At 43.1% G+C, this 27,572-nt stretch overlaps 9 protein-coding genes across 9 annotated transcripts; 6 read left to right on the top strand and 3 right to left on the bottom strand.

Annotated features, from left to right (window-relative positions):
- Window positions 1-3,338: 3,338 nt before the first annotated feature.
- Window positions 3,339-5,949, bottom strand: Bfra_000128ca (putative c6 zinc finger domain containing protein; the record flags this gene model as incomplete). The annotated part of the gene is made up of 4 exons (XM_037330575.1): window positions 3,339-4,416; window positions 4,505-4,542; window positions 4,591-5,827; window positions 5,888-5,949. The coding sequence occupies 4 exons, from the start codon at window positions 5,947-5,949 to the stop codon at window positions 3,339-3,341; spliced, it is 2,415 nt and encodes an 804-aa protein (XP_037196908.1).
- Window positions 5,950-6,434: 485 nt separating this feature from the next.
- Window positions 6,435-8,669, bottom strand: Bfra_000127 (putative peptidyl-prolyl-cis-trans isomerase protein; the record flags this gene model as incomplete). Its single annotated transcript, XM_037330574.1, has 5 exons — window positions 6,435-6,502; window positions 6,557-6,608; window positions 6,653-6,713; window positions 6,782-6,864; window positions 6,951-8,669. The coding sequence occupies 5 exons, from the start codon at window positions 8,667-8,669 to the stop codon at window positions 6,435-6,437; spliced, it is 1,983 nt and encodes a 660-aa protein (XP_037196907.1).
- A 293-nt stretch (window positions 8,670-8,962) lies between these two features.
- Window positions 8,963-9,761, top strand: Bfra_000126 (putative integral membrane protein; the record flags this gene model as incomplete). The annotated part of the gene is made up of 2 exons (XM_037330573.1): window positions 8,963-9,522; window positions 9,587-9,761. The coding sequence occupies 2 exons, from the start codon at window positions 8,963-8,965 to the stop codon at window positions 9,759-9,761; spliced, it is 735 nt and encodes a 244-aa protein (XP_037196906.1).
- Window positions 9,762-10,981: 1,220 nt separating this feature from the next.
- Window positions 10,982-15,738, bottom strand: Bfra_000125 (putative glycogen debranching enzyme protein; the record flags this gene model as incomplete). Its single annotated transcript, XM_037330572.1, has 3 exons — window positions 10,982-11,068; window positions 11,120-15,473; window positions 15,524-15,738. 3 exons carry the CDS (start codon window positions 15,736-15,738, stop codon window positions 10,982-10,984), a joined length of 4,656 nt encoding a protein of 1,551 aa, XP_037196905.1.
- Window positions 15,739-17,197: 1,459 nt separating this feature from the next.
- On the top strand, window positions 17,198-19,137 carry Bfra_000124 (putative glycerol-3-phosphate dehydrogenase protein; the record flags this gene model as incomplete). Its single annotated transcript, XM_037330571.1, has 4 exons — window positions 17,198-17,438; window positions 17,692-17,821; window positions 17,879-19,017; window positions 19,073-19,137. The coding sequence occupies 4 exons, from the start codon at window positions 17,198-17,200 to the stop codon at window positions 19,135-19,137; spliced, it is 1,575 nt and encodes a 524-aa protein (XP_037196904.1).
- Window positions 19,138-19,708: 571 nt separating this feature from the next.
- Window positions 19,709-20,990, top strand: Bfra_000123 (putative phospho-2-dehydro-3-deoxyheptonate aldolase protein; the record flags this gene model as incomplete). Its single annotated transcript, XM_037330570.1, has 3 exons — window positions 19,709-19,805; window positions 19,874-20,776; window positions 20,830-20,990. 3 exons carry the CDS (start codon window positions 19,709-19,711, stop codon window positions 20,988-20,990), a joined length of 1,161 nt encoding a protein of 386 aa, XP_037196903.1.
- A 604-nt stretch (window positions 20,991-21,594) lies between these two features.
- Bfra_000122 (putative cytochrome mitochondrial precursor protein) lies at window positions 21,595-21,958 on the top strand (the record flags this gene model as incomplete). Its single annotated transcript, XM_037330569.1, has 2 exons — window positions 21,595-21,684; window positions 21,800-21,958. The coding sequence occupies exons 1-2, from the start codon at window positions 21,610-21,612 to the stop codon at window positions 21,956-21,958; spliced, it is 234 nt and encodes a 77-aa protein (XP_037196902.1). The 5' UTR covers window positions 21,595-21,609.
- A 145-nt stretch (window positions 21,959-22,103) lies between these two features.
- On the top strand, window positions 22,104-22,879 carry Bfra_000121 (putative cytochrome mitochondrial precursor protein; the record flags this gene model as incomplete). The annotated part of the gene is made up of 2 exons (XM_037330568.1): window positions 22,104-22,145; window positions 22,196-22,879. 2 exons carry the CDS (start codon window positions 22,104-22,106, stop codon window positions 22,877-22,879), a joined length of 726 nt encoding a protein of 241 aa, XP_037196901.1.
- Window positions 22,880-23,452: 573 nt separating this feature from the next.
- Bfra_000120 (putative pre-mrna splicing factor protein) lies at window positions 23,453-26,482 on the top strand (the record flags this gene model as incomplete). The annotated part of the gene is made up of 3 exons (XM_037330567.1): window positions 23,453-23,593; window positions 23,661-25,109; window positions 25,157-26,482. The coding sequence occupies 3 exons, from the start codon at window positions 23,453-23,455 to the stop codon at window positions 26,480-26,482; spliced, it is 2,916 nt and encodes a 971-aa protein (XP_037196900.1).
- Window positions 26,483-27,572: the final 1,090 nt, after the last annotated feature.

The raw sequence follows: 27,572 nt of genomic DNA, 5'->3' as shown, positions 1-27,572 counted from the left end.
CCAGAAATTCACTTAAGTATGAGGTAATGGTCGGAAACCGCAGCTATTAAACGAAAAAGTATGTGCAGAACATATGACAATTATCTAGACAACATTACAAAGTATACAACAAACCAAAAAGATAAGCTGACTCCGCAGGAGAAAGTAAGAAATTCAAGAGCTTGATACAAAAGAAAAGAGGTAAACGAGTGGAGATAGTATACATCAATCACATACTCAGATTCCACACTTTTCTATTACATTCTAATTGCAAGTCTATAGCTACTATCCCATTATTATCCTACTCCTCCATTTTCCATATCTTACACCCTCAATCTTACTCTTCACGACTACCCCAAGCGTCTTTCTCCAACTTACACCATGGCTTTCATCCCTCCATTTTTCTCATCCCCAATGGTACTCCCCACCATCTCATCGTTTTCCCTCCCCCTTTGCTCTCCCAGGGTGATATGAAAAGAACATCTATTCAAATTTCAAACCACATGTTCATTTGATATCAAACCACTATAAATAGTGGAACATCAGTTGCGTATCCAATAAATGATTGATTATTTAGAGTCGTATTTTGTAAAGAGAGAATATCTCAATAACTCGTGATTGCTATGATTGCAGCGCTCTCTTGATTTATTCTTGATACAGTGTCAGTTTGAACCTACATCACTGCCCCCACTCTCCATCTCAGCCTCAGACTCTCACTCACATCACCAGTATCCTCACCCTCAATCCTACCATACAAGCCTCCCTATTCCCTCTATCCATCGAACCTCAGCCGTATCATCCTCAAAATCTCCTCTCCAGCCAATGCCCCTTCTAAAGCCGGATATGCAGGCCCCTAACTATCACCTTTGTTAATACCGATCATACTGCTGCAGAACCCATCATCGAAAACGACATATGGAAGTATCCACCAGTAGACTACAAAGAAACTTGCAATTCTCATATCATATCTTACACGTCAACCATCAAACCCCAAACTTTACAAAGTCTTCACCACAAACAACATAAACTCACTCGATTCCCATCACCTCACATCAAATCACTTCACAACATCACATCACTTCGCAAGATACACACCATATCACCTTACTCATACCAATGATCCTCAAACAACAAACTCTATTCCTCAATTACTAAAACCTCCGTTCTCTGAGCCCTCAAAAATCTCCCTCTCCCAAGAAAACCAGCCCCAGCCCCAAACCCGAACATACAGGTCTCAAAATTCATCCAGAAAAGGCCTTATTCCGAATTACTAATCGTAACCCATTAGTCCCAGGTCCCAAGGAAATCCCCAAAAGATATCGATTCTCATATTCTCTGATACTAGCCAGATTTCGACTTCATTTCGAAATCTCGTTTGTTGTTCAAAAGTTTTTTATGCCCACCCATTTATCCATCGACCACATCAACATCAATCTACGTCTAGGTCCGAGTCCGGCGTATTTCAACTCAGTCGAAAAAGGTGCCTTCATCCCCACTCACCCCCATCCCCATCTCCTTCTTTTTATTCATAGTCACCGGCAAGGATAAAAAGAAGAAGGAAGAAAAAACTTGTAATGAGCAAGTTGTTAAGGAAGTCGTACTGTACTCGTCAGCACAGCACTCATCCAATTCATCTTGAAATAGAAACTCTAAGAAGTTAAACTACTTCTTCCCGCCCCCATTTCAAGTGAATCTGCTCATTCGTGAAATGTCTCTGTCTAGATAGACCATTTCACAATAGTGACTGCAGATTGGCCAAGGAAATGTGCACCTGTTGGCACAGCACTACCCTAGTTTGTCTTGAAATAGAAGCAAACTGAAAGTAGTCAGATTACCTCTAGTTACCTCTATTCCAATAGACTCTTATCAACGCGGAAGATACCACTTCATCCCTAGAATCATCATAGTCACACCATCTGACGATAGTGATTATAGATTGATTAGAGAAACAGATTGGCCAGAAAACCTTGCCCTCATTGGCACGTCAGTATACTGATCCTTCTTGGAATAGTATTCGCGTAGTTGTTTTAATCTGCCCTTTCCCCACCCCTCCTTGTCTTGATTGAGTATATTTTATGATTTCTTATTCTACCGGCTTTTTTCCTAATGCCCCATGGCGTTGATCATTTCGGAGGTTTCAGCCTTCTTTTTTTGTGCTTTGTTAATCTTTTTTTTTGCTGGAAACCTTTAGAGAAGCAAAATAGGAATCATAAACACACACACAATCACCCCCAACCAAAGTCACATTCCATCGCCCTGCGCGATCGTGACTATCATCAAGAACATGACACCAGTCCTTAGAAAGATTTCTACAAGTCGTCTATTGTGATAAATAAGATCTAGTGACATCCTTCCCGTCTGAGTCCATTCTATATGAGTGGGAAATTGGTTAGAATCCAATTTCTCGCCCATATGAAGTATCAACTACAGCTAATCAGTCAAAGGTCATCACCCAATAGACAAACTATTCGCAGAAATTTACAAGATTTCTGTCAATCTTCATACTGGCGTCGCTTGTTCCCGACAAAAGGTAATGATGGTTTCACACTCACCACCACAGCACTGGTATTTAGTGCATTCAAAAGTGCAACTTTCACAACCCCTCCTTAAGAAGCACCAATGAATCCTTTGGTTGCGCCAATGAATATGTACGTACATGGATCTGCAGTGGTGAAGTTCGAAAAATTTGACTAATCCGTGGCAGGCGTGACCATACCTCTTCACTGGTCCCCTTAGTTGTGTGGCTACGGTGGAAGAAAGTGTGTTGTATACTGATGCGGTTCCAGGCAACTCAATTCTAACCTGGTAGCTGAATCTTCTGGGGCCTAGTCCCCAACGCTGGCTCCGGAGCAAAGTTGACCCACCATCTTAGTGAGTCACTTACTATCACGCTTATCTCCTTCAGAAAAGATTCCACAAATAAGGTTACAGGCGCTTACGTACGCCGGGGTCCATCAAAGACTCTATCGTTCGCCTAGCGCCCGTCAGGCTATTCAGACAGACTCTGAATGCCCTGTTACACTACTATCTTTATGCACTGTACAAATTCAAATGGCTTAGGTCTTTTAACGTCATACCCAGGACAAAATAACATAGCATAAATTTCAAATAACGTAGGCCTCTTAACGTCATGCCCAGGACAAAATCAAATGGCACACTTCGTAACTTTCAGAAAGTGTACAGTGTGGAAAGATTAGGCTCTCATTCTCATAAATGAAATCGTAGGCTGGAAGATTGCCTGCGCGATTTTCCATCGTCCAAAGGCTGCGAGGTTTTGTGAAGGTGTGGGTATTACTCAGTTCACGTGGCGTTCGGAAATAATTCAAGACCCCGTGCTCAATCGTTGAGTATTCCAAAATTCAACCAAAGAATTCTCCGCCTACTAACGTCTCCCATGGTTTCCCAGATTCCCAGACCTGCTCCATCAATCTCCGTGCTTTATGTGCTTGTGTCATTCCGTATCTCTCAACCCTATTCATTCGTTCGAGAATATCCGATCTTTGTTTCTCATCCCATATATCACACCCAGCTGTGAACATGGGAAATAACAAGCATGCTTCGGCACTACTTCCTTTCCTAATCTTGTTGAAGGAGCCAAGTATCTCACCAACGGCATGCTGAACATCCTCATGAGCTGAAGGTTTTCCCAGTATCCTGCGATGTAGATGAACTAGCCCAGCAGAATGAAAAGCTTCATTGGTTGCAGCGACCTCAAGACTATCCCAACCATATTCTGCTTCAGACTTAGATTGCATGTGAGTGCAAGGTTTCGCTGGGTGACGCCGCGACTCGATGAGATCTGCTTCCAGTTTGTGCGCGCGGCTCACAACTTCATCGGATGGTTGCCATTCTTGTTTAATCGTTGAATCAGGATTAATGCGACGTTCGTCACATTGACGTGCAAGATTGGCAACTTTGGCAAGTATTCGGATGCAATGACTAGTGAAACCTAAAATACAGTCAATCTGGTAACCATCCTCTTCATCTTCTGCTTCATAATCCAACATCCAAGCGGACGAAAGGTTCTGTCCTCCACTCATACTGCCAAGGACATCCAAATATGCAAACCAACTCCATAGGAAAGACGAGACTTTATCTTTCCGGGATATAGTTTGCATACGATGAGCTCCACCCCTGGCAACGAGCATTTGTCGTGCGAACTCGAGGTGTTTCTGCCATGGAACGGCAACTCCAAAGACCTTTGGAGATATTATTTCCAAAGATGCGAGCATGATCACCGTGGCGAGGTTAACATTCGATGTGATTTTATTTGGATCATCGAGCGCGTGCCTAAGGTTAGGAAAGATGTCTTTGACCCATAGAGCTATACGAGTCGCAGGCTCTGGTTGTCTTAGAAGTCTGGCCCGATGCGTGGCAGAGTATGCAAGTAGAAGATGTAACAAATCATCGTCTCGAACCGCCATCTGCGGTAGAATACTCCGGAATGGATTAGAAGAACAATTGTGTGGTATTAGACAGCCTGCTGTATGATCTAGAAAATGATGCTAGGATAGGTTAGTTGTACAGCTCAAGCCAGTATGCGTAAAGAGGGCTTACAAAATACTGTTATGCAGTTAGTGGTGAACTAAGATAGATAATGAGAATACTCACAAGTAGATTCATAGGATTTTCCAGTAATTTTGCAGGCAGTGGTTGAAGTACACGAGGTATACATATCGAAACCGGTTTGTCGTAATATCCAACTTCAAGGGCTGTCTCATTGATTTCCATGCCGAAGCCAAATTCCACCGGCGATAACTCCCCTCCATTATCTGAATCATAGTCCTGGTGAATTCCCAATAGCTTGGGAGACGATTCTGATATTGCATTGATGTCATCATTCTTACCAATGTCCAAGTCCATCAATCCTCGATCAATCCCCCATGTTTCTGTATCCTGGTATACATCATGCATGTACGGTGTCCAATCCTGACTTTGGTAATCCCACCCTCTCCCATTGCTGGGTTGTTCAGAGGGTGTTCCATCAAGCGGTCCCGACAACAGTGAATTTACCGAGAGTCTGCGTGAGAATTCACGGCTTGGTCTAGCTTTGGCCTTATCAATATCCACCCCGCGCATTGATTCAGATTCTACCTGGGAAGTATGAATGGTTGTGTTTCGAGAGTCGTAGTTGGGATCCGGATTGGACACTAAGGGAGGAAGCATTCGTGCACTATGAAGTGAACTGTCGTATCGTGTGCGTTTAGCAGGTCGATCTGCTATAGAGCTCTCAGTCGCTGGTGTTCCGTAACCACTTCCGAGATATGGAGGAGTTGACAATGGACTTTCGGTACTTGGGAGTGCGCTTCTGTTTGAAATTGGACTTCCAGATTCATCCGCAACTTGAAGATGACCGAATATCGACAGGCCAGGTGACTGGGCTGAGAGTGGAGTGATAGAGGTACTGGATTGATATCGTTCAAAGCTTTGAGGGTAGTGTTGGCTTTGGCGACCATAATCTTTGGGCAATATATCTTGGAAAGTTACAATGGGTGGATATGCAGGTCGGATCAAGGCGGGATCGATCATCGATGTATCGGCTATACGTTCCCCAGACGCCCTGTCGTCGCGACTTGAATGCTCATCACGATGCGCAGATGCTGCGGGGAGAGATCGGAAGCTAGTAAATGACCCCGAAGCCGAAGGGTTGTTACTTGCATTTGGAGTTGTTTGGTTCGAGGTCAAGAAAGTATTCGGCCCAGTAGTAATGATACCATTCTGAACCCTTTTCTTGCCTCGACCCTCCCAATTCAATCGTATACTGTAATCGCAGATTTCGTTCAGTTTCGAACATTTCACACAAGTTGGGCGAGTTTCGTCGCATTTAACTTTGCGAGCTTTGCAGGGCCTATGAGTGATATATATATTCAGTTCCAAAATCTATGAATCATCATTACCATTAGCGTACCAACATCCATTCCTACTCCTTCTCTTAGGTTCTGGTGCTCCCACTTTCTTTGGACGTGGCATGATGACAATGAACGAACAGCGTGTAAACGAATAGCAATACCGGTTTCCGACATTGACTTAAGTTGGTAGTATCTGATTTGTCGCGGATTTTTGCCATAAGTAGAATTGGATTTGAATTTAGACTTGGTAGATGGTATTGTTGAATGTGTCTGTATCAACATACTAACGATCAAAATAAGGGAAGACGTCGTCCCAAGGAAAAGCGATCAATATGGACGGATGGAATTTGAGTAGAATTCTGGATTTCCAAAGAGGGAAAGGACTAATAAAAGTTTAAGTTGAAGTCTACCTAGGTAGTCAAGTGTTTAAGTGCACTTTGCAATTGAAAATTGGTAATAGAGCCTTGGACAATTGAGGGATGGATGAGATGAATGGATGTGATGGATAGATATCTGTGGAGAAGATGTGGAAAGGTGGGGAGGAAATAAGAAGCTTGATATATTTGCGATTAGATAATAGATATGATACACTTTTGCCAATACACCCTAACGCTGATAAGACCAAACATCTAACCATTGATCAACAATTGACCAATGATAGTTCATACGTTTGACTAATGACGGATTAACATCAAGGATAATTGATCAAAGTGGGTGTACTTGCTTACGTCCTAGCTTGTCGCCGTTGGTAATAAATCTCCTAGTAACTTCACTTATAATCTTGGTATTTTCTCTCAAGCTACCTAGCCTTCCTAGATGCATACCTGACTCAAGGTCTCGAATGGTCCAAATCCAATACCGGTCCAACAATTGCGTCCTGTTCTCCTTTATATAATATCTAAATGATATCTATATTGAGGATTTTGATATCTTCCTCCGGTTTCTCTTTATACACTCGCGTATTTTCAATCTTATGAATAACATCTAAACCTTGAATTGCCCTTCCGAAAATGGTATGTTTGTTGTCTAACCATGGCTATATGGAGAAGAAGAAGAATGTTAATTAGTACTTATCACGTCTTACGATCGGTTGAAGATCTTGAGGTCATGTTGTGAACTTACAGTCTTTTCCGTGGTAATGAAAAATTGACTACCATTGGAGTTTGGTCCCGCATTCGCCATACTAACGGTATAAGGTTTGTCGTGTCGGAGAGAACTAAATTCATCGGCAAACTCTTTGCCCCAAATACTTTCACCACCAGTACCATCTCCTAATGGATCTCCGCACTGGATCATGAATTTTCGAATGACACGGTGGAAGATAGTATTATTGTAATAACCTTGTTTCGAATGTGTCACAAAATTCTCAACGGCTTTGGGGGCTGCATCGGGGAATAAGCGTATATGAATATCTCCGTATGTGGTGTGAATAACAGCCGCAGTCCCAGTTTCGGCAGCTTTTGCCTCTGCTAATTTCTTCCCATTTGTGTTGGTGGGTTTCTCATTTTGAACATCTCGTTCGGACTTGGAGACTTCTTCATCGTTTGTGAACATGTAAAATCGCACTTTTCCAACTCCGGTCGCAAATAATATCGGATCCCGAAGTTCGGATTCCTGCAGAAGAGGATTGTTGGACGCTGCCATGGCAATCGTTGTGACACCTTTCTTTTGTGGTTGACCTTGGTACATTGCAATATTAAGAGGTCTAAAGTTCTCATCTCCTCCATAGACCTTCACGACTCGGTTCGTATAAGTGTTCAAAACCTTTGCGCCGAGTATTGATCCATATATTATGAAGTGACCCGTCTCGTCAAATATAACATTGGCTTTATTTCGTAGGGTTGGCGTTTCAATTTCGCGTTCTGTAGCAAGTCGGCGGCCGAATTCTAGATCTTCTAACTTCTTTAATGATGTTCCTGCCTGTTGCATTTCCTCGATGACCTGCAGCGATTCATCGTAGGTACGATATAATTTTCCAGTTGGGAAATCAAACACTCGGACTTTGCGATCGGGGAATGAGACAGTCGCGAACTGCGAGCCAGTTGGAGAAATTGTGAGAGAAGTGGGTGTTGATTTCGCCTTCTTGAATTCGAATAAATTAGTGGAAGACTTGTATTCGAAAACATTATCCGGCTTCTCGTAATTTCCTCCTGGTCGCCAGTATTCAATCATACCATTTTCATCTGCTGATATAACACAATTGTAGGCATCGTTGTAGGCCATCAACGAGACAACACTTCGATGTAAGCCGGAAATCGTATGAATTGGTTCCTGGTTCTCTCCACGACCATCGTATATCCGAATCGTATGATTGACCTCGTCAGAGACAGCTAACATTGGAAGGGATGCGCCACGTCCATGCACCCAGCAGACGCATTTCGGTGTGAACTCTAAAGTTAACATTGATAAGAGATCAAAGGTCATCACATCGAATATCTTGATTGTTTTATCTGCGCCAGCTGTCGCAAAGCTTCGTCCATCTGCACTGATAGAAACACTCTTGATCTCTCCAATGTGTGTTCTAAACTCCTTCACAAATTCAATACCGTCGCCTCCTTTCTTCCAGAATTTAACCACTCCATCGACAGAGCTTGTGATTAGGAAGTCCGTCAATGGAGTCATGGTAACGAACGAGATTTGTTCTTTGTGCATCAGAGATTTCGAATACCGCCCAGAGGTTGGTAGAGCTGAGATATAGAGCTTTTCGTAGGGAAGCTTGCGACGCTTCTTTTTGGGAGCTTCCGCAGATGGAAGTTGAGGTCCCATATCATCGTCGGACGAGGATTCTTCATCTTCGACATCGAGCTTGCGTTTATTGGAATTGGAAGCTGAATCGGCCATATTGATGGATTTGAGGTCGTAGATTTGGTAAGTGAAGAATAAAAGTGATATTTGAAGGCCAATAATGGGTTGAAGACATCAAGTTGACGTGAACGAAATAATATCACAAGGCTGAGCCCGGGATATACTAGCGTGTTTTTGCAGTGCAAGGCTGAGTAGCCTCATCTAAGATTCTTGCAGCTACTCCACATAGTAGACGTCATTGTTTTGAATGTTCAATATATATTCGTGGTAACGGGTACCAGTACATACTTTTCCACTACAACTACAAGACTTTCAAGGAATCAACGGCCATGGGTTCTACTTCAGCAGCCAATAAACTCACCTCCCGTCATCCCCTTCAACGTCTTCCCTCTCCCTCTCCGACAGCATCCGCCCTCGTTCATCTCATTGGCCTTGCTTCCTTCTCTCTTTCTTACAAATATCTTTTCGACTTCCCAACATTCATCAACTCTTCCTATGGCTGGCACTTCCAATACCTCACCATCATTGGCCTTACTCTAGCTTTTTTGACATTTGTCTTCGGCTTCCTCGCAGACATCACTCTTTCCCCAAGACTATTCTTGATCAAGAATTCTCTTTCATTATGTTCTGCCCCTCTGGAAGTTTTGATATCTGTGTTGTATTGGGGAATCTCGGCTATTGATAAGAAGCTCTTGGTGCCTCCCGAGATCTATATCAGTCCATATGCTGATATCGGGTTCCACGCTATGCCAGCGATCTTGTTGACTATTGATCTACTGTTCTTGAGTCCGCCATGGACCATCAATGCATTGCCTGCTATGGGACTTTCATCAACCTTGGCCGTTGCATATTGGGCTTGGGTGGAACAATGTTATAAGTACAATGGATTGTGAGTAGTCTATAGCTGAGCGATTTTATCTGACGAAAAATCGAATGCTAATATCAATATTTAGTTACCCATACCCATTATTTGGACATCTTGATACAACACAGAGAGCACTCTTGTTCACCGGAGCTGCCTTGACGATGACTGGTAGTACGGCAGTGCTTAAATGGCTATATGGAAGAGTCAATGGTTTGCAGGGTGCTCAATATAGAAGCAACCCCAACAACATCAAGGGGAAATAAACTTATCTTTATAGGTGATTTTTTTATATAGAAACATAGATACTGATGTATGGATTTGGGTCGTTGCAATTTTCTGTATCGTTCATATTTCTACCCAGTGCTCAGAATTTAGAAGGCTTCTAAAATTTGAACATGTTGATTGATATGACTTCGTTATAAATCTCATATGAGGCACAGCAAGCGATGCGGCACTAACGTGGCTTGCTAAGCTAGCTGAAGTTTCATTTGCAATCTTCAATCATCTACTTCATTCATAGACAGTACCATCTAGTGACAAGTTGTAAAATCTTCAGCTTACCACATTTTAAAGGATGTATCAAGGCCAATCTATGCTATAGCAAAGGAAGTGTCTTGTAAACCATCTCCCCTTCTACTCTTTCCCATCGTTATAAAAATATTGACTTCAATCTAGACTATCTCCGCAAATCTTAAACCACGGCGTATGGTAGTAGGAAAATATCCACATTCGAATTAATATCACAGTTAGAAGTTAAAAGAAAAAGACAAATCTCAAGCCCTTCTTCTCGAAATCTGCACTGGTAGTTTCTATCTAGTTAAGCTCCTACATCCCCAATCCATCACATATCAAAGGTATCATTTGATTCCATAACCAAGATGCGCTTCATACATAACTACATTCTACACACCTTCACTCTTCTTCCTCCCTTTTCTTCAACATACAAAAATTTCCTCCTTTCTTCATACCCGCTCATCTCTCCCTGGATCTTCAAACTCGGAATCTCATCCAACTTCAACATTCGACTCATCATACAAGGTCCAAATCAAAACCTGCTCTTCCTCACAATCACTCCTCCCCTTCTCTCCCGCCCCCTGCCTCTCTCACCAACACCACAACAGCAAACATTCCCGGAAACGAAGAATCCCATCAATTTTATGCCTCCACTATATGATGTCGCCTATTTTCTACATGAAAGGGTGCACATACACACACAATACCAACACAGCAAGAAACCGCAAATCAAATCAAATCAACACAATGAATCATCGACTCTCAAAATTATCATGTCTATCTACCGATCTTTTGCTCATTAATCCTTTCCATCTTTCCCATTTTCCACAATCCCCATGCTCGCTTTTCCATATAAACAATCAACCAGTGATTTATCGCTTACCGTATCATCATACGTAACTTCCAATCCCATGCCTCATTAACATTTTCCACTTCCGTGTTCTTCTTTCCGTTTTGACATTTCATTTATCTATTTCGATAATTGAGAAAAGTCATATTGTGCAGCATCATGATACAAATCGATCAAACATCCTGCACTCCAAGCTTGTGTTGGAGACTACCACAAAATTAGCACAGATCATCTCAACACATATAGGAAATAACATACCGAATCAGGACAATAAGCTCCATCTTTTTGTGTCAATTCCGTCAAACCAGCCCAATCACTATTAACAATAGCTTCTTTACAGCCCGCCAATCTTCTCGTGATTTGTTGGAAAGCTTCAGTCTTAGCCGCTGGAGTCTTTCTTCTCTTAAGATCGAATTTCAACAAAGCTCTTAAGAAGAAACCAGTTGGCCATAACCATTCTGGACCTTGGTGATAGTTTCTTCCTTTTGAAGTTGAGAAATCTTCACTATCCTCGGAGTTGATGTAGTATGGTCGATAATTAAGATCAGCTGGATCAAGAGTTGCCATACCAGTAGGTCCACGAAGTACTTTATCCGCAAGGAATAAGGCATTAAGAGCATGAGCATCGTCAAAGAGGTCTGGGGCAACCGTCATGGCAATTGGGAAATTTGATCGTAGTTGATAATCTTCGTACTCTTTGCCAGATTTGTATAAATCCTTGTAAATACCTCTTCGGTTGACAATAGGAGTATTCACATCATACTTCGAGTCATCTTTAGCGTCCAATGGAACATAGTAACAACGTTCGAAGTTCTCTTTGATCTTGTCGGCCCAGTCTGAGAAAGTGATGACTTGCATGTTTGGATCTGAAGTGCTGACACCAGCATACTTGTACTTGCCTTTCTTGTGAAGCTCGGCTACCCAGCGAAGAGTACTGTATAATAGACCAGTGATCTCAACAGCAGCTCCATCACGAGGTGTACCAGGAACTCCCTTGCTCTTGGCTTTTTCACTCTCTCCCATCTTGTCCATCCAAGTACCACAGTTATGTTGGTTACCACCAAATATCAGACCAGTTGACCAATCAACTTTGATGTCAATATTGAATCCTTCGGAGCTCATTTGCATGTCGAGATTTGGACCGGCATTTGCTTCTCTGAATGACATTCCGGATGCATGACGTTGCAAAGATTCCTGAATGATATCCTCCAAAACTGATGTCTTTGAGTATGCTCTTGGATCATCAGAATCAAAGTAGGTATCATCATAAGGTAAGAATCGTCGAGGCACTTTCTCTTTCAAAAGATCCAATCCATTTGGTACAATGTTGGTATAATCTTGAATGGTTTGTAACATGAACCAGATCGAATCTCGAGAGTTGTAACGTGGCAGGTTACCACTGCTCAACAAGTTAGGTATCATACCATGCTTCAAGACACTTGAGAATGCGAGAATATGCTCTCTTGCTTCAGCATAGCGACCCGTACCAAGGAAGAGACCTCTTGCAGAAATGAATACATCTCTACCCCAACATCTAGCCCACTCGACTGCAAAATGAGGCAAACCGGCTGCTAAAGAAGGTACAGACTTCTTGGGGTACAAAGATGCAGAATTGACATATCCAGTCTGTTGAACGCTGACCATAGCTAAATCTTGTAAGAACCACTGTCCCTCACGGACGTTCTCATTCATCAATGCCAAACTTCGCTCCCAGGCAGCTCGGTAAGCAGTTCGAATGACTAGACCAAAGTAACGGGGAAGCAAAAAGCTTGGCATTTTTCGAATTGCATCGAAACGTTCTTTCAACCAAGCTGTTGGCTTTTGTAGTCGTTCATAACCGGACCTGTTTGACATTTTCTCCAATCTACCGATGATATAGTCAAGTGTCCATTGTCCTTCTCTCAAGTGGTTGCACATGGGATGTCCCAAGTTATTGTCTTTGATGATATTCTTGAGCACACTCCACCAACCTTGTAAACCAGCATATACAAGTTTACCGTGGCCAGGAATGTCGTAAACTCCATCTTTACCCTCACTAGCATCGAGCTCTTCTGCTTCACATTTATAAAGAACGACGTTCAAATCAACCAAGTCCAATTCTGAAAACGCTGCCTTTGCTCCCGAGGTAACAAATGTATCGAGACCAGTTGCGTGCTCAGCAGCAGGTATCCAAGTCTCGAACAATGCAATACTTCCGGGAGGGAATTTGTCTCGGACGGAAATTGTTGTTTCTCCATCTTTGTATTCCATACGGACTCCAGGAAGGTTAGAAACTTTGCTAGGCAATCCTCTTAGATACTTCTTGTCCTCTAATGCCTCCTTCTTTGCTTCTTCAGAAGTGTCGACTTCCAGCATCCAGCTGCCAAGATGGCTCGCCTTAGTGCCTCCAAGATGAACTGGGTTGAAACCTCCATTCCCGTTGCCATAACCAGGGAAAGCAGTATGTGCAATAAGGAAGTATCCCTTTCTAGATTCAGGATGCACTCGATGAACAGTAATATACTGATCTTCGTGATGAATGTATGTTTCTGCGTACCCATCCTTACCCATAATACTATGGATTTGATTGAGAAGCTTCTTAACACCACCGATACCACCTTCGCCAGCTCCAGTCTTGACTTCCTTTTCTGAAGAAGCAGAAGTGTACAATCTGGTTTCATGCACGATTTCGACTAATTTAGGATAAATTTCATCGTAGCCCATGACGCTACCAATGGCACTTGAACACATAGCAACCAATGCAGCATTTGGTAAAGTGTCCCGAGCATCACGCTTTTGAGCTGGAACTTCGTTGTCATGCGTACAATCCATAAAGAGAGCATGAACTGGAGTATATCTGATGGTGCGAATGATTTCTTTACCGGGTATCGATCCATTGGATCTACCATGGGGTGTATTCTGTTCTGCACCTGATACTTCATCGACCTCAAAGCTACCAATAGGTCTACCGCCATGTCGATGAACAAGACGACTGACTTCGCCAGTACTCCATGCCTGCATTGCTTCTCTGATGAGTGAACTTAGACCAAGACGTTTGACGAAAACGTAGTCCATTTCTTCTGACCCGGTGAAAAGTTCAGCAACTACATAAAGATTTGGTCTAATTCTTCTTGCCTCGTCTAGAAGAAATTCAGCTACATGAATAGGTGTAGAGTGTGCATTATCGATACGGAAACCGGTGAAATAATTCGCCATGAGACGTGTGTATTTCGCCATAAAGTCCCACAAGAAGGGACTGTCTTCGCGAGATTCTCCGTAACGCAACTTTACACAGTCACCCCAGACAATAACTTCACGGCGCAAATACGCACGAGATTTGGGACCGGCATTGTCAATAAGTGCATTTGCAGCCCAAATCCAACCATTATTTGCCAAAGCAAGGTCTTCTTGATTGTGCTTGGAGGTAGTGGAATTCTTGGGTAATCTGGTGAAGTAGGATTCAATGAGAGGATTCTTGTCGTCAATTGGACCGAGTTTTGGGCCATTATCGTCAAGACGGACATATTTGGTGCGGTTAAACAGCTGGTCGAGAATCTCAGCAACATCAACGTCGTATTCTTTGTAGTATGGAAGGTTGACTTCGTCCAAGATGTTAGTCAAACGGCTTCGAGCTTCAGCACGATCGGCACCATTCGACTTGTCGCCTTCGAATCTTCCAAACAAGGCTGTGAGCAGTGCTGCACCAACTTCTGGGTTGATCTTCCTTCTGTATCTTTCACCAAGTCTGTCTGTGTTGAGCATTCCTTTTTCTCTCAAGAATGTTGCCTGCTCCGCAACAGAGGCATTCTTGATAGCTTCTAAACCACCAAAACCAGATCCACCGAACCCACCCTCTGGGAATGAAATTTTGTTAGCTGCCCAAGCCTCTACTACTGCATCGGCATCTCTCTCAATCTCGGTAACATAGTATTCCCATAGACGGAGTTTTGCGATGACTTCGGTTTTAACGCCTGCCATGACTTTGACCAGATCATCAACAGAATTGAGCGTAGTTGGGAGATCTAGCTTGGCAAGATCTTTACTAAATTCTAGCAATTTAGTGTCCAACTCTAAAGCCGAACGCAACCATGGTGCTGTTGACACGTTGTAGCCAACTTCTGGATGTTCCTCAAGCCATGCGCTATTGTTCGCAGTGTGATTCCAGACCACATCGGTCAGTCCCAAGAGACCATGATTGTCTTCCATGCTCTTGACCAGTTTTTTGATGTCTTTTTCGCCATTAGGGAAGCACTCAGGATCCCATGAACATTGATCATATATACTGTATGGAGAATTTGATTCACCACGCTTTTGCAAGGGGGTAAAATGAACCATGTTGTAACCTCTCTCACTGATTCCCCGGAGATGCTTTTCCCAATCCTTGGGGTACTTTCCCATGAATTTTGAAATGACAGAGAAGACTGACAATGCAGGCAAAGGCAGTTGCCTGCCTTCCAGCTTCAAAGTTGGAGCAACATCGATGTAGTATACTGGGGATTTGGTAGTTTCGATGGGAGCGGTATTTGTATCATCCAAGTCCGGTAGAGCTTTGTATGTAGTATAAAATGCGAATGCGCCAGCTGAATGAATGGGTATCGAGATTTCAATGGTACGATTAAAGTCTGGTTCCAACCTATACAGTCAGTTCTTGCAACAGATGCAGATTCGCGGGTAAAAACTCACTTGAATTCACGGAACTGGTCTCTTTGGAACTCTACACCTTCCTCGGGAATGTTCACCCAAAGACTGCCTTCTCGACATATCGAAGATGTTCCTTCGATAGCAAAACGGACAGTTATTGGCTCTGTGCCTTTAGGTGTCAGATAGATATATCCTCCAGATACATCGGGACTCCCATCATCCTTGAGAGGGAGTAGATAGATTTCGTTGGAAACCATTGTCTTTGGCGCTATAGATTTGGCGAACCAACAACGTCAGATATTATTGAAAGCGATTATTGCGGGAGAACTGGGTTCCAGAAGCGATCGGCACAAATCAAAAAGACGTCACAGGCTTTGAAAAGGTGAGGCAGAGAGAAGAATATGAAGCAAAAAAAAAACGACCGAGATGGAGCAAACGATGGGGGATGGAGTTGAGGTGTACTTTTAAGAAAAACTCATAGGAAAGTGCATTAGTTTTGATTAAGTGGTATAGGTAGCTTCCAAGTGTTTGCTGATGGTTTGATAGAGGTAGGTTGGAAGCGGGGCCCCTTTGGAGTTGGTGGGTTGGTGGGCTGGGTGGGCAGATGAACATATGGGACAATGGTGGGAGAGTGGGCGCGGGTAAGATGCTGGTCAAACCATAGGAAAGACCCGGCTTGTTAGCAAAAATACTAGGGAATCTATTGGTTGTGAGAAGTTTGCAATGATTTAGGATGGAAAAACTCAATGTGATACGTCATGATAAAAATAATACCCAGCAAGTGACAATCAGGTACAACAATGCATTTCTTACATTTTCTATGGAAGAAAATTGGTACGCGGCGTCAAGGTTGTATTGGGACTGAGATACCGGTATTGTGGTCTAGACCATTTATTGTTCTTTGCTCCGAGTATCTGCTAGGGAGATAGTGTGGAGTTTCTTTCCTTGAGCTTGAAGGGCTTTTGATATAAGCTTTGAGAATGGGACTGATGAAGAAAGGATATACGAGGTGTTTAGTTGTAGGGTTCCTTTCAAGTACTAGTCTACATACTATATCTATCTTCAAGTACGATACTACCTTGAATATTGTATCTACCTGACATCTCCAAATATTAGTTTATATATTGAACTTACTTTCAAATGTTACTTTATACATCATATCTATTTCGAGTACTACCGTGAATATTATATCTACCTGACATCTCCAAATATTAGTCTATGTATTAGACTTGCTTCCAGATACCACTTTATATACTATATCTACTTCCAAATACTACTCCAAAATTTGACTTATCTCCAAGGATTACTATATACATCATACTCACCTCCAAACACTACTGTTTCCTCCATCTACCCAACAGTTAGACTGGAAAATGGTCAAATAATTAACTTCTTTCACACCATCATTCGGTTGTCGGGTATCTCCCTCCCTTAACCTAGGTAGTTGTTATACGGACGGCTAGGCCAGGGGTTCAGGGGCTGCTAAAATCGTAATAAACTTCACCTTTTTTTTTGGATCTCGAAGTAAAAACATAAAACAAAAATCAACTGCCAAAGTCATGAATGATAAGCATCCTCATACCGACAATATGTGTAAGTACCTATATCATAATACAAAAGTTTCATATTCTCTTCTCCACCTACAACTCCAACTCCAACTCCAACTCCAACTCCACCTCCGGCACCAATTCAGCACATAAACCTTGACATGAAAAGATGGAGAAATCATACAATCATGAATGCAATTCTCATGCTCAAGTTGAGCTATTCATGCTGTGTTCATACATTCATCCAATGTCTAATCAACTGAATGTTATCAGCAAGTCATTTGTCACTATCTGGGCTTCCACAGCATTTGCACCCATAACTACCATGGCGCTTATTGGATCCCGCTGTCGTTTGGGTACTCGTACAGCGTCAAAACAGCCTCCCATGGGATTTGGAAAAAGCCACAATGGTTATAAGAATACACTAAACCAATTTCGAAAGCGGTCAGCTGCCCCCTGGTTCAATCACGAGCTATTCACGAGCTATCACAAGTGACAGAAGAGCAAGCGAGGCTTTTTTGTCTCAACATTCTGGTATCTCAAAGTCTCAAAGTACTTGGTATTTTGCCTCCCTTTGCGTGTCCTGATTATCCTTTCTATTAATTCCTTCTTTCACGTCTTTCACGTCATAACATATGTGCATGCTCATAAGATTTACAACAGCATCAAATCAAACTCTTCGAAGAATAGCACAGACAGCTGGACATCTCAATACCCCTCAACTGAAAAAAATGGCGACCTTGGGAGCATGGAGTAAAAAGCATAAGGTGACGGTGGTTGGATCCGGGAACTGGTAAGTTACTTTCAAATCAAAACCAAGGAAATCGATCGTTTTATTGATATCTGCTAGGGGCTGTACCATTGCAAAGATTGTAGCAGAGAATACAAAACAACATTCCGATTTATTCGAGGAGGAGGTTCAGATGTGGGTTTATGAGGAGGACGTTACTATACCAAAAGACTCGAAACACTACGATGCCTCCAATGATTTCCCGCAAAAGCTTACTTCGATCATCAACAAATACCACGAGAATGTGAAATATCTGCCAAATATCCAGCTTCCAACCAATCTCATCGCCAACCCTTCTGTTGAAGATGCAGTTGCGAATTCCTCGGTTTTGATTTTCAATCTTCCTCATCAATTTATCGGTCGCATCACAAAGCAACTCCAAGGACATATTCTACCATTCGCGCGTGGAATTTCTTGCATAAAGGGTGTGAATGTGACAGCCTCAGAGATCAGTCTCTTCAGTGAATGGATCGGTGAAGGACTAGGCATATACTGTGGAGCACTCTCAGGTGCTAACATTGCCAATGAGATTGCAATGGAGAAATGGTGTGAAACCACGATTGCATATGATCCTCCCTCGATGGACTCGCGTGCCACAACTCCAACTGGACCATCCCCATCAAGCTCTCAAGTCAACCTCACTATTACACCTGCAGATGAAGAACACAAAGATGTTAAGGGAAGAGTCAGCAAGACAAAGTTGAAGGCCGTACCATCGGAATATCCGCCAATGGATCATGCTTTATTCAAGACATTATTCCATCGTCCATACTTCCATGTTCAGATGGTTTCCGATGTAGCAGGTGTCTCTCTTGGCGGAGCTCTCAAGAACATCGTTGCACTAGCTGCGGGTTTCGTTGAAGGACGTGGTTGGGGAGACAATGCAAAGGCGGCTGTTATGCGGGTGGGCCTTCTTGAAATGGTTAAATTCGGCAAGGAATTCTTTGGAGAGACTGTTCACGGTGGTACTTTCACCGAACAAAGTGCTGGCGTTGCCGATTTAATCACAAGTTGCAGTGGAGGACGAAACTTTAGATGTGCGAAGATGGCAATTGAAAGAGGAGTTACAGTCGATGAAGTTGAGAACACGGAATTGAATGGACAAAAGTTGCAAGGAACCAGTACCGCAAAAGAAGTCAATGAGTTTTTGAAGTCTAGAGGAAAGGAGGGCGAATACCCATTATTTACTGCTGTCATTAGTAAGTCATTGAGTCTACCTATACTTGCAAAGATTTCGCATACTAACAAGATCAGATATTTTGGAGGGCAGAAACACTGTTGATGATATCCCGGATTTGTTGGCCAAGTCGGATGAGTGAGAATTACAATAGCAATACATGGGGTGGGCTTACGGTAAAGACTAGATAGAAGACGCAAGTCTTTGATTAGAAGGTTAGATGAATATTATGGCTTACATCAATCCTCTTTTCCTATTCTTCCTCGGAGATCAGCCTCCAAGGTCCGTAAGGTTTTCTCCGGACCGACAATTTAAACTTATTTCTCGGAGATCTTCCCTCGGAGATCTGTAATAGCCATGCTCACTGTACGACGAGGTTCTGATTCCTTTGAAGATTTTGGTTCACCGTTCCGTGGGTTCTAGACCAATCAACGATCCACGTTAATAATTACAGGGGCTGACCCCACCAATGACATCGCTAAAACTTTTGTTGCGCGATGAATCATACGTCTCGAGCTTCTCAATGATTGCCCCGCGTACAGATTTCCAGAACCATTAATTCCATCTCTGAAAGAAAAATAATCTCACCTCAGCATACTGAATATAAAAATCCTATCCATTGAAGGAAATTAATTTTGCAAAATATAAAAGAAACACATTTATCTGAATATGTCGGTAAGTTACCAAACAAACACTCTTCTCATTCATCCAAGATGCCTCACTTCACAAGAAACCACTCTGACTCATTGAAGGCCTTCTACATAGAAAACCAGAACGTTGGACATAAGGACAGTACTGAAGATTGGCGCAGTAAGTATTGAATATTCCCTTTGCTCCAGCTTGTATCAAAGAGTGCGACTGACAAAGCTTCCCTACAGTTCGAGGATACAACCCATTGACGCCTCCCGATTTGCTTCAACATGAAATTCCTCAAACCCCAGAATCCAAAGCAACAGTCTTAAAGGGCCGCAATGAATCCGTCGATGTTGTGACTGGCGCAGATAAGAATGGCAGATTACTGGTAGTCATCGGTCCATGTTCAATTCACGATCCTGCCGCTGCGCTCGAATATTGCGACAAGCTCGTAGCTCTCAAGAACAAATACGAAGATGATCTTTTGATTGTCATGCGCTCTTACCTTGAGAAACCAAGAACAACTGTTGGCTGGAAAGGACTCATTAACGATCCTGATATCGACAATAGCTTCAAAATCAATAAGGGGTTGAGGATCAGCAGACAATTGTTCGTGGATTTGACGGCAAAGGGAATGCCACTTGCTAGTGAAATGTTGGATACTATTTCACCACAATTCTTGGCAGATTTATTGAGCGTTGGAGCTGTTGGGGCTAGAACTACTGAGAGTCAACTGCATAGAGAATTGGCCAGTGGATTGAGTTTCCCAGTTGGTTTCAAGAATGGTACGGACGGTAGTCTTGGTGTAGCTATCGATGCAATTGGTGCTGTGCGACATCCTCACCACTTCCTTTCAGTCACCAAGCCTGGTGTCGCTGCCATTGTTGGTACAGTTGGAAATGAAGATTGCTTCGTCATCCTCAGAGGTGGTACTAAAGGTACTAATTATGATGCCAAGAGTATTGGAGAGGCAAAGGCTGCACTTGAGAAGAATGGTGTCAGACAAAGATTGATGGTTGATTGCAGTCATGGAAATTCATTGAAGAACCACAAAAATCAACCAAAGGTTGCAGCTGTATTGGCTGAACAAATTGCTGCAGGAGAGGATGCCATTATGGGTGTCATGATTGAGAGCAACATTAATGAAGGTAAGATCACTCAACCAATTTTTATGACGAATTATCACTTACTTTGTCATCAGGCGCTCAAAAGGTTCCAAAGGAAGGAAAGTCCGGTCTCAAACATGGTGTCAGTATTACTGATGCTTGCATTGGATGGGATGACACCGAGTCGGTTCTTGAAGAGCTAGCAAACGCTGTTAAGCAAAGAAGAGAGCTCAAGAATGGTTCAAATGGGAATTGAAGGGCAGGAGAAATCGGATGAAGTAGATGGTTGTTAGGTTGGAATTGGAGGCGCATATAACAAGTATAGTCATGTCTCCTTTGTCAGTAAGGAGTTATTGGTTTGAAAAAAAATAGGTTTTCTGAATAGTTACATTTTGCAAAGCAATGGATATACATAATTTTGCAGTCAATTTGTGGTACAATAAGTTGTTCTGGAGTGAAAAGACCAATCATGTTCTGCATAATATAATTTGTCAGCACCAAAGTGGAAAAATCACATCTGACCAAATGATAAAATGTATGGCAGCTTAGAAAAGAATCAAAAGTTTCGACAATTAGTATATCTTCATTGCAATGTAGAAATAACATCATGGACTTTCATTTTACCGGGGAAGATTCTAATATTTAAGATTTTGTAGCCATGATTGTCCGAGAAATAATCGTGTAATGAGTTTCAACCAATCAAAATCCATTCAGTGGTAAGCCTGTGCCTAAGGCATAATTTAGCTTCTTTTTCGGATCATTTTCGAACTATTTGTCGCCGCACCCTCACAACTTCAATCTCGAATCCTATTATTCAATTGATCAGTCAAACCCACCTTGAACTGATTCCCAGCTCAAGGCATATTTTGCACAATATGTTGGCCAGATCATGCCTGCGCTCGACGCGCTCGTTCGGGGGAGTACGGAATAATGCAATTAACGCTACAAAGGTATAATTATTCCCCATCCCCGAGGTCAAGATATACAACACTTCGATGTGGGCAGCAGTGATAGCATGGGGGCAGTCCAATGTGTTGAACTGAAGACTAATGTTATATCTTATAGCGTGCTGCATCTACTTCCACTTCCGCCGAAGCCGCTTCCCCCTTCGGTATCAACATGGCTGCAGGTGCTGCTACCGCTGTGGCGGCAGGATCCCTCGCCTGGTACTATCATCTTTATGGCCAGCCATTAAACGCCATGACACCGGTTGAAGAAGGGTGAGTAGTCACATAACTTTCCAAGTCAAGTCGAACATTTGTGGGGTGATGGGAACTCCGGCAATACCAAATGAAGACTACAAGACAAGCAGCATATAAGTTGGAATACAATACTGATACGACACCAGTCTTCATCCAACACAATACCCATGGGTCCACCAACAATACGCAAAGACATTCGATCACCAAGCGTAAGAATCCCATTTTCTATTAAGCAAATTGGCCTGTTTTAACAAAAAAGAATAGATTACGAAGAGGTTTCCAAGTTTACCAAGAAGTTTGCGCATCGTGCCATTCTTTGAGCCGTATTCCATACAGAGCTTTGGTCGGTGTTACACACACAGTCGATGAGGCAAAGGCTATGGCCGAAGAGAACGAATACGACAGCGAGCCAAACGATGAGGGTGAAATCGAAAAGCGACCTGGAAAACTCTCCGATTACCTCCCATCCCCATACAAGAACGATGAAGCCGCTCGTGCTGCCAACAACGGAGCTTTGCCACCTGATCTCAGTTTGATGGTCAAGGCCAGACACGGCGGTGCCAACTATATTTTCAGTTTGTTGACTGGTTACCCAGATGAGCCCCCAGCAGGAGCCAAGGTTCCAGAAGGACTCAACTTCAACCCATATTTCCCAGGTACCGGTATTGCTATGGGCCGTGTTCTTTACAACGAACTTGTTGAGTATGAAGATGGCACCCCAGCATCAGCATCACAAATGGCCAAGGATGTTGTCGAGTTCCTCAACTGGTCAGCCGAGCCTGAGATGGATCAACGTAAGAAGATGGGTATGAAGGTTTTGGTTATTGGATCTATGCTTTTCGCCTTGAGCATTTGGGTTAAGCGTTACAAGTGGTCCCCTATCAAGACAAGAAAGATCGTGTATAGCCCACCTAAGACTGGCAACGGTCCTGCACATCACTAGATTCTCAATTTCATTTGTTTAATCGGGGAGCGAAGGACAGGAAATAAATGTGCTACTAGTTTTATCTTACTGCGCGAATTGTACAAAGGAGAAGTTTTAAATGAGGGTGGTAGATAAAAGCTTCACTTTGGGAGCTAATGCTCAAGAGTGGTAGCAAAATAGATGTGTCCCAAAATCCGTTCGACTTTTAAAGATGCTCACGGAAACCCTACATGATGAATTTCAAGATCACCACTCCTGTAAACTACAAAGCCTCCCAATATCAATTAATCATTCTTTCAAAAGATAAATCCAAATTGTACTAGTAATTTCAGTGGACCCTTTGGGGTGAATATTGCTGCAGTAACTGAAAAAAGTCCCTCGCTAAATAAAAAAAAGTTGATACCCCAGATTTTCGAGACCTGTCGGGAAACTTTTTTTTTTCTATCAGTGAACTTCATTACATCGATACAAAATTGTTCACAAATTTATGTTTCTTGGTTTTAGCCTTGAAATTTGTATTCATTGGTTCTTAGTTGTTAATATTTGTATCAATTGACCTGCGAAGAGCAATTATATCAAGCCTTTTGAGACATGGCAAAGCGAAACAGTACTCAGGCGGCGGGGTCGCCAGCCGCAACGGAAAAGAAAGTTGATGACGTTACAATGACCAATGAAAAGGCGGGTGAAGCCAAGGGAGAGGTTGCTCTGTCGGCAAAAGCATCTCAAGATGAGGTATACTTCACAACTCTTCGCACTTACCATGATAAGCATTTGGAAAATAGCTAAACTTTTTAATCAGAATGAAACTAGGGCGCCAGTCGACGGTGAACAAGCTACCGGTAGCAATAAACGCAAACGCGATTTCAAAGCCGAGCGCGAGGCCAAGAGACAGAGAAAGGAAGAGAGAAATGCACCTAAGAAAGCTGCGGCTGTAGTGCGAGAGGCTGAGGAGGCGATTGCAAGGGAAAAGAAGATTGCGGAACAGGCAGAGGCGAAGAAGATTAGAGAGGAAGAAGTGGCTAGGTTGAGGGAGCAGAAGAAAGAGGAAAAGGCGAAGAAACATGAGGAGAATTTGAGACAGCAGGATGAGGATAAACAGAGGAGGGTAGAGGAGAAGAAGAAGCAGGCGGAGGCGAAAAAGAGGGATGCGGAGGAGAAGAGGAAGGATAGAGAGAGGATTCAGGCGCTGGAGAAACAGGTTAGGGATTTGAAGAGGGGACACGGAAATGGAAAGGGGAAGGGAGCGAAGAGGAGTTGGGATAAGAAAGCAAAGGGACCGAAAACTTCGGAATTCTTTGGAGAGGGGTTGAAGGCGCAGGTTATTGGTGATGGTGACGATGAGGAGGTCGAGGAGGAGGTAAATGAGGAGGTTGCTGAAGAGGCAAAAGAGGAAATTAAGAAGATCAAATCGAAGCGCAGTTGGAAGGACCTCAAGAAGGGAAATGTCGCACCTACTGGTCTGGAAGCAAAGATTGCTGCTGCGAGAGCTTCAGTAGCCCAGGCTGAGGATACGCTAGAGGGAGATGTCACTATGGAGGATGCACCCGAAGTCAATGGCGAGCAAGAGAATAAGGCCGAAGAGGAAATCTCTGAACCAGCTGTCGGTAACTCGGATGTTGTCGCATATCCTTCTCTTGAGCATTTAATCGAAGACAAAGCTGAGGACATTTCCGAGTCTGCCGCTGAGTCCGACGCTCCAGCGCAAACAGAAATTGATGCAGAGATCCCAGAAGAAACTTCCGATGATAAGGCAGATGAGGAGCAAGAGGACTCGGAGATTCCCGAAGAAGATAGCAAGGAAACCTCGCCTGCCGCTCAAGAAGAAGACAAAGCCGAAGATGATTCTTCTAAGGAGAATGCTGCACCTGTAGCCGATTTAGATATGGAAGTTGGCGAGCCCAAGGAGGAAGTCGAGGCCAGTGCAAGTGCAAAGAAGCGTTCAAGAAAGAGAGTCAGAAACAATAATCGCTTGGAGGCTGAGGATACACCAACAAAACCTGCAACACCTGCTTCATCTAAGACCCAAAAGTTCAAGACGCCCACAGCTACACCTCTCTCATCAAAGAACCAAAATGTTAAGACACCTACAAAATCACCTGCACAAACAAAGGTGACAGTTGCAAAGAAGGGCAGACCTCCAGTGAAGGCAGCAAACAAGGCTCAGACTGCTCCCAAATCTCCTAATGTATCAGGAGATTCTAAATCGCCAAAAGCCAAGCGTGGAAGAGTACCAAAAGCTAGAGCTGCCGTTCTTGCCTCAGCACCAGGACTTGATTCTCCAGCTAGGAATACCAGGAGATCAGCAAAAGCCAACCACTCGTAGAAGAGCCAGAGTCTACGAGTGGTAGTCAACTTCTGGATATTAGTTTGAGTCACCATAGCTGCGAAATTGATGATGGCACCGTTGATGAATTGGGAGGAACAGATATAACCACCGGAACCAATAATGATAATGATGATGATGATGTTTACGAGTCAATCACATGCGAGTCCCCGGAACATTTCAATCACGAATCTCAAACACCCTCGAAAACGCTACAATCATTCAACGATATGGAACTACCTATCCTGAGGAAGACAGAATCCCTCAATCTTAATGCTGACGAGAGTGACTCCTCTGAGCTATCTGATCTAAGCATAACCGATCATCCCTTTCTAGCATCAGATAGTAGCGGTTTTGATACGATTGAAGTTGATGTCCCTAGTCTTCTGAGATCAGGAAAGAAACAAAGACCGCCTATGCATTCACCTTACTTTGCTCTACCACTATCTTCCACTCCATACAAATCTAGGAAATCCATAGTTTTGAAAGGAGAATTTACAGAAAAAAATCCTTCTCCCAAAAAGGAATCTCCTAAAAAAAGGCCTCCTGGCATAATTTCATGTATCCCTTTTCCACCTCTATCTGCACCTCATTTTGGACTCATCCAAGAAAAACTTGCCCATGATCCATTTCGACTCCTCATAGCCGTCACATTTCTCAATCGCACTCATGGTAAACAAGCCATTCCAGTTTTCTACACCCTAATGGACCAATACCCTACCCCACAATCAATAGTCGATGCTCCCAAAGAAGACATTGTCTCGGTAATCCGACACCTAGGCCTACAAAATCAACGCGCAGCTACTTATCAAGCTTACGCCAAAACCTTTTGCGAAAATCCACCAGTAAAGAATAAACGGTATGCGGTCCATGATTACCCCACTAAAGGACTCGGTCGCGACGTCAAGAAAAGCGAGGTCCTTCCCGAAGAATCCGTAGACCCGCGTACGGGCTGGGAAATCGGACACATGACCCAGGGACCCTATGCGATTGATAGTTGGCGGATTTTCTGTAGGGATATGTTGTTGGAGAAAGCGAAAGGATGGAATGGTGAGGGGAGTGAGGAAGAAGGTTTTCAACCTGAGTGGATGAGGGTGCTTCCAGAGGATAAGGAGTTGAGAGCGTTTTTGAGGTGGATGTGGTTGAAGGAAGGGTTTGAGTGGGATCCGCTGACGGGGGAGAAGGAGGTTGCGGGGAGGGAGGTCATGAGGGCGGCGTTGGAGGGGAGGGTTGCGTGGGACGAGGGGGGTGGGATGAGGATTTTGGACAGGGTGGGGGAGGGGGGGTGGAGGGGGTAGATGTTGATAATGTTGGTAGGACGGATGGATGAATGTCGAAATGTTAGATGGATGAGCTTGTTTTCTGGTATAATAGTTGTTTGATATAGAGCTTAGATGAAGTTGTATACTCTCTCTGTGTATTTTAGAAATATCGTGTGTGGAGTTTTGAAATATCAAAACAGAATTGAAATTGAAAGTCAAAGGTAAAAGTAAAAGGAATCGTGGATCTGAGTTCTTTCTTTTCTTGTCTTCTGTGTGTGTATATCTGGGAGTTTTGAATTCTGATTTCTTTTGTTTCTACTGTTCTCTTGTGGTTGGGTGGTTGGATGGAAGGGGGTAGTTGGGTGGGAGGATTATGTATATGTTGAATTCTTAGTGAGTGTGCAAGTACTCGGTTGTTGTTGATGAATCTTAGACTGTCCTCTTGTACTCTCTTCCTCTAATCTCCCCATGCAAAAATACACAGGGTTTACTGTCCGTTGTGACTTATCGAGTTGAGAATTCTATGTGGAGAAGAGATCGCTCGGTTAATGGATCTGTGAAACATCTCGGAGGAGCGAATATATCGACTAATAAGATAGGGGCATGCGGGAATGATAGCTAGAGATTGAGCGAAAAGGAATGTCAGTCTGAGTAGTACGTTGTTGAATACCTCTTTTCATCTCTGGAGGTTTCACCAATGACGCTGCCGTGTCAAAGAATCTCGACTAAATTGGCGGACGTCCAGTTATCCAGCTTTGTTGGGATAAAGAAGAATGTTCTTTGTACAGAAAATGATGGCTTCAAAGACACTACAATTTGATTTAGTCATACCTCTGTATAGTTGTCATCGTATTCACAAAACGTGTTCGAGCCCCAACTTCAAGTGCACTCAACCTGCCAAGTCGTCAAAAAGAACTATTTACCAGCTCTCTCCAATTTCTGCACATACACGGTTTTCAAAATGTCTCATGAAAACCCAGATAAAGAACTTTCTGAAATCATCGAACACCTTAAAGATGATATTCCCACCTTTCTCGAAAATCCAAAATTCACACGCAGTGAAATTGATTTCATACACGCGATGAATGGAGTTGTTAATCACGGAGAATATTTCCAAAATTGCCCC

The sequence above is a fragment of the Botrytis fragariae genome (assembly GCF_013461495.1).
Source record: "Botrytis fragariae strain BVB16 chromosome Unknown tig00000001, whole genome shotgun sequence".
In the NCBI taxonomy this organism is placed as follows: Eukaryota; Fungi; Ascomycota; class Leotiomycetes; order Helotiales; family Sclerotiniaceae; genus Botrytis; species Botrytis fragariae.
This window is presented reverse-complemented; position numbering and strand designations above follow the sequence as displayed.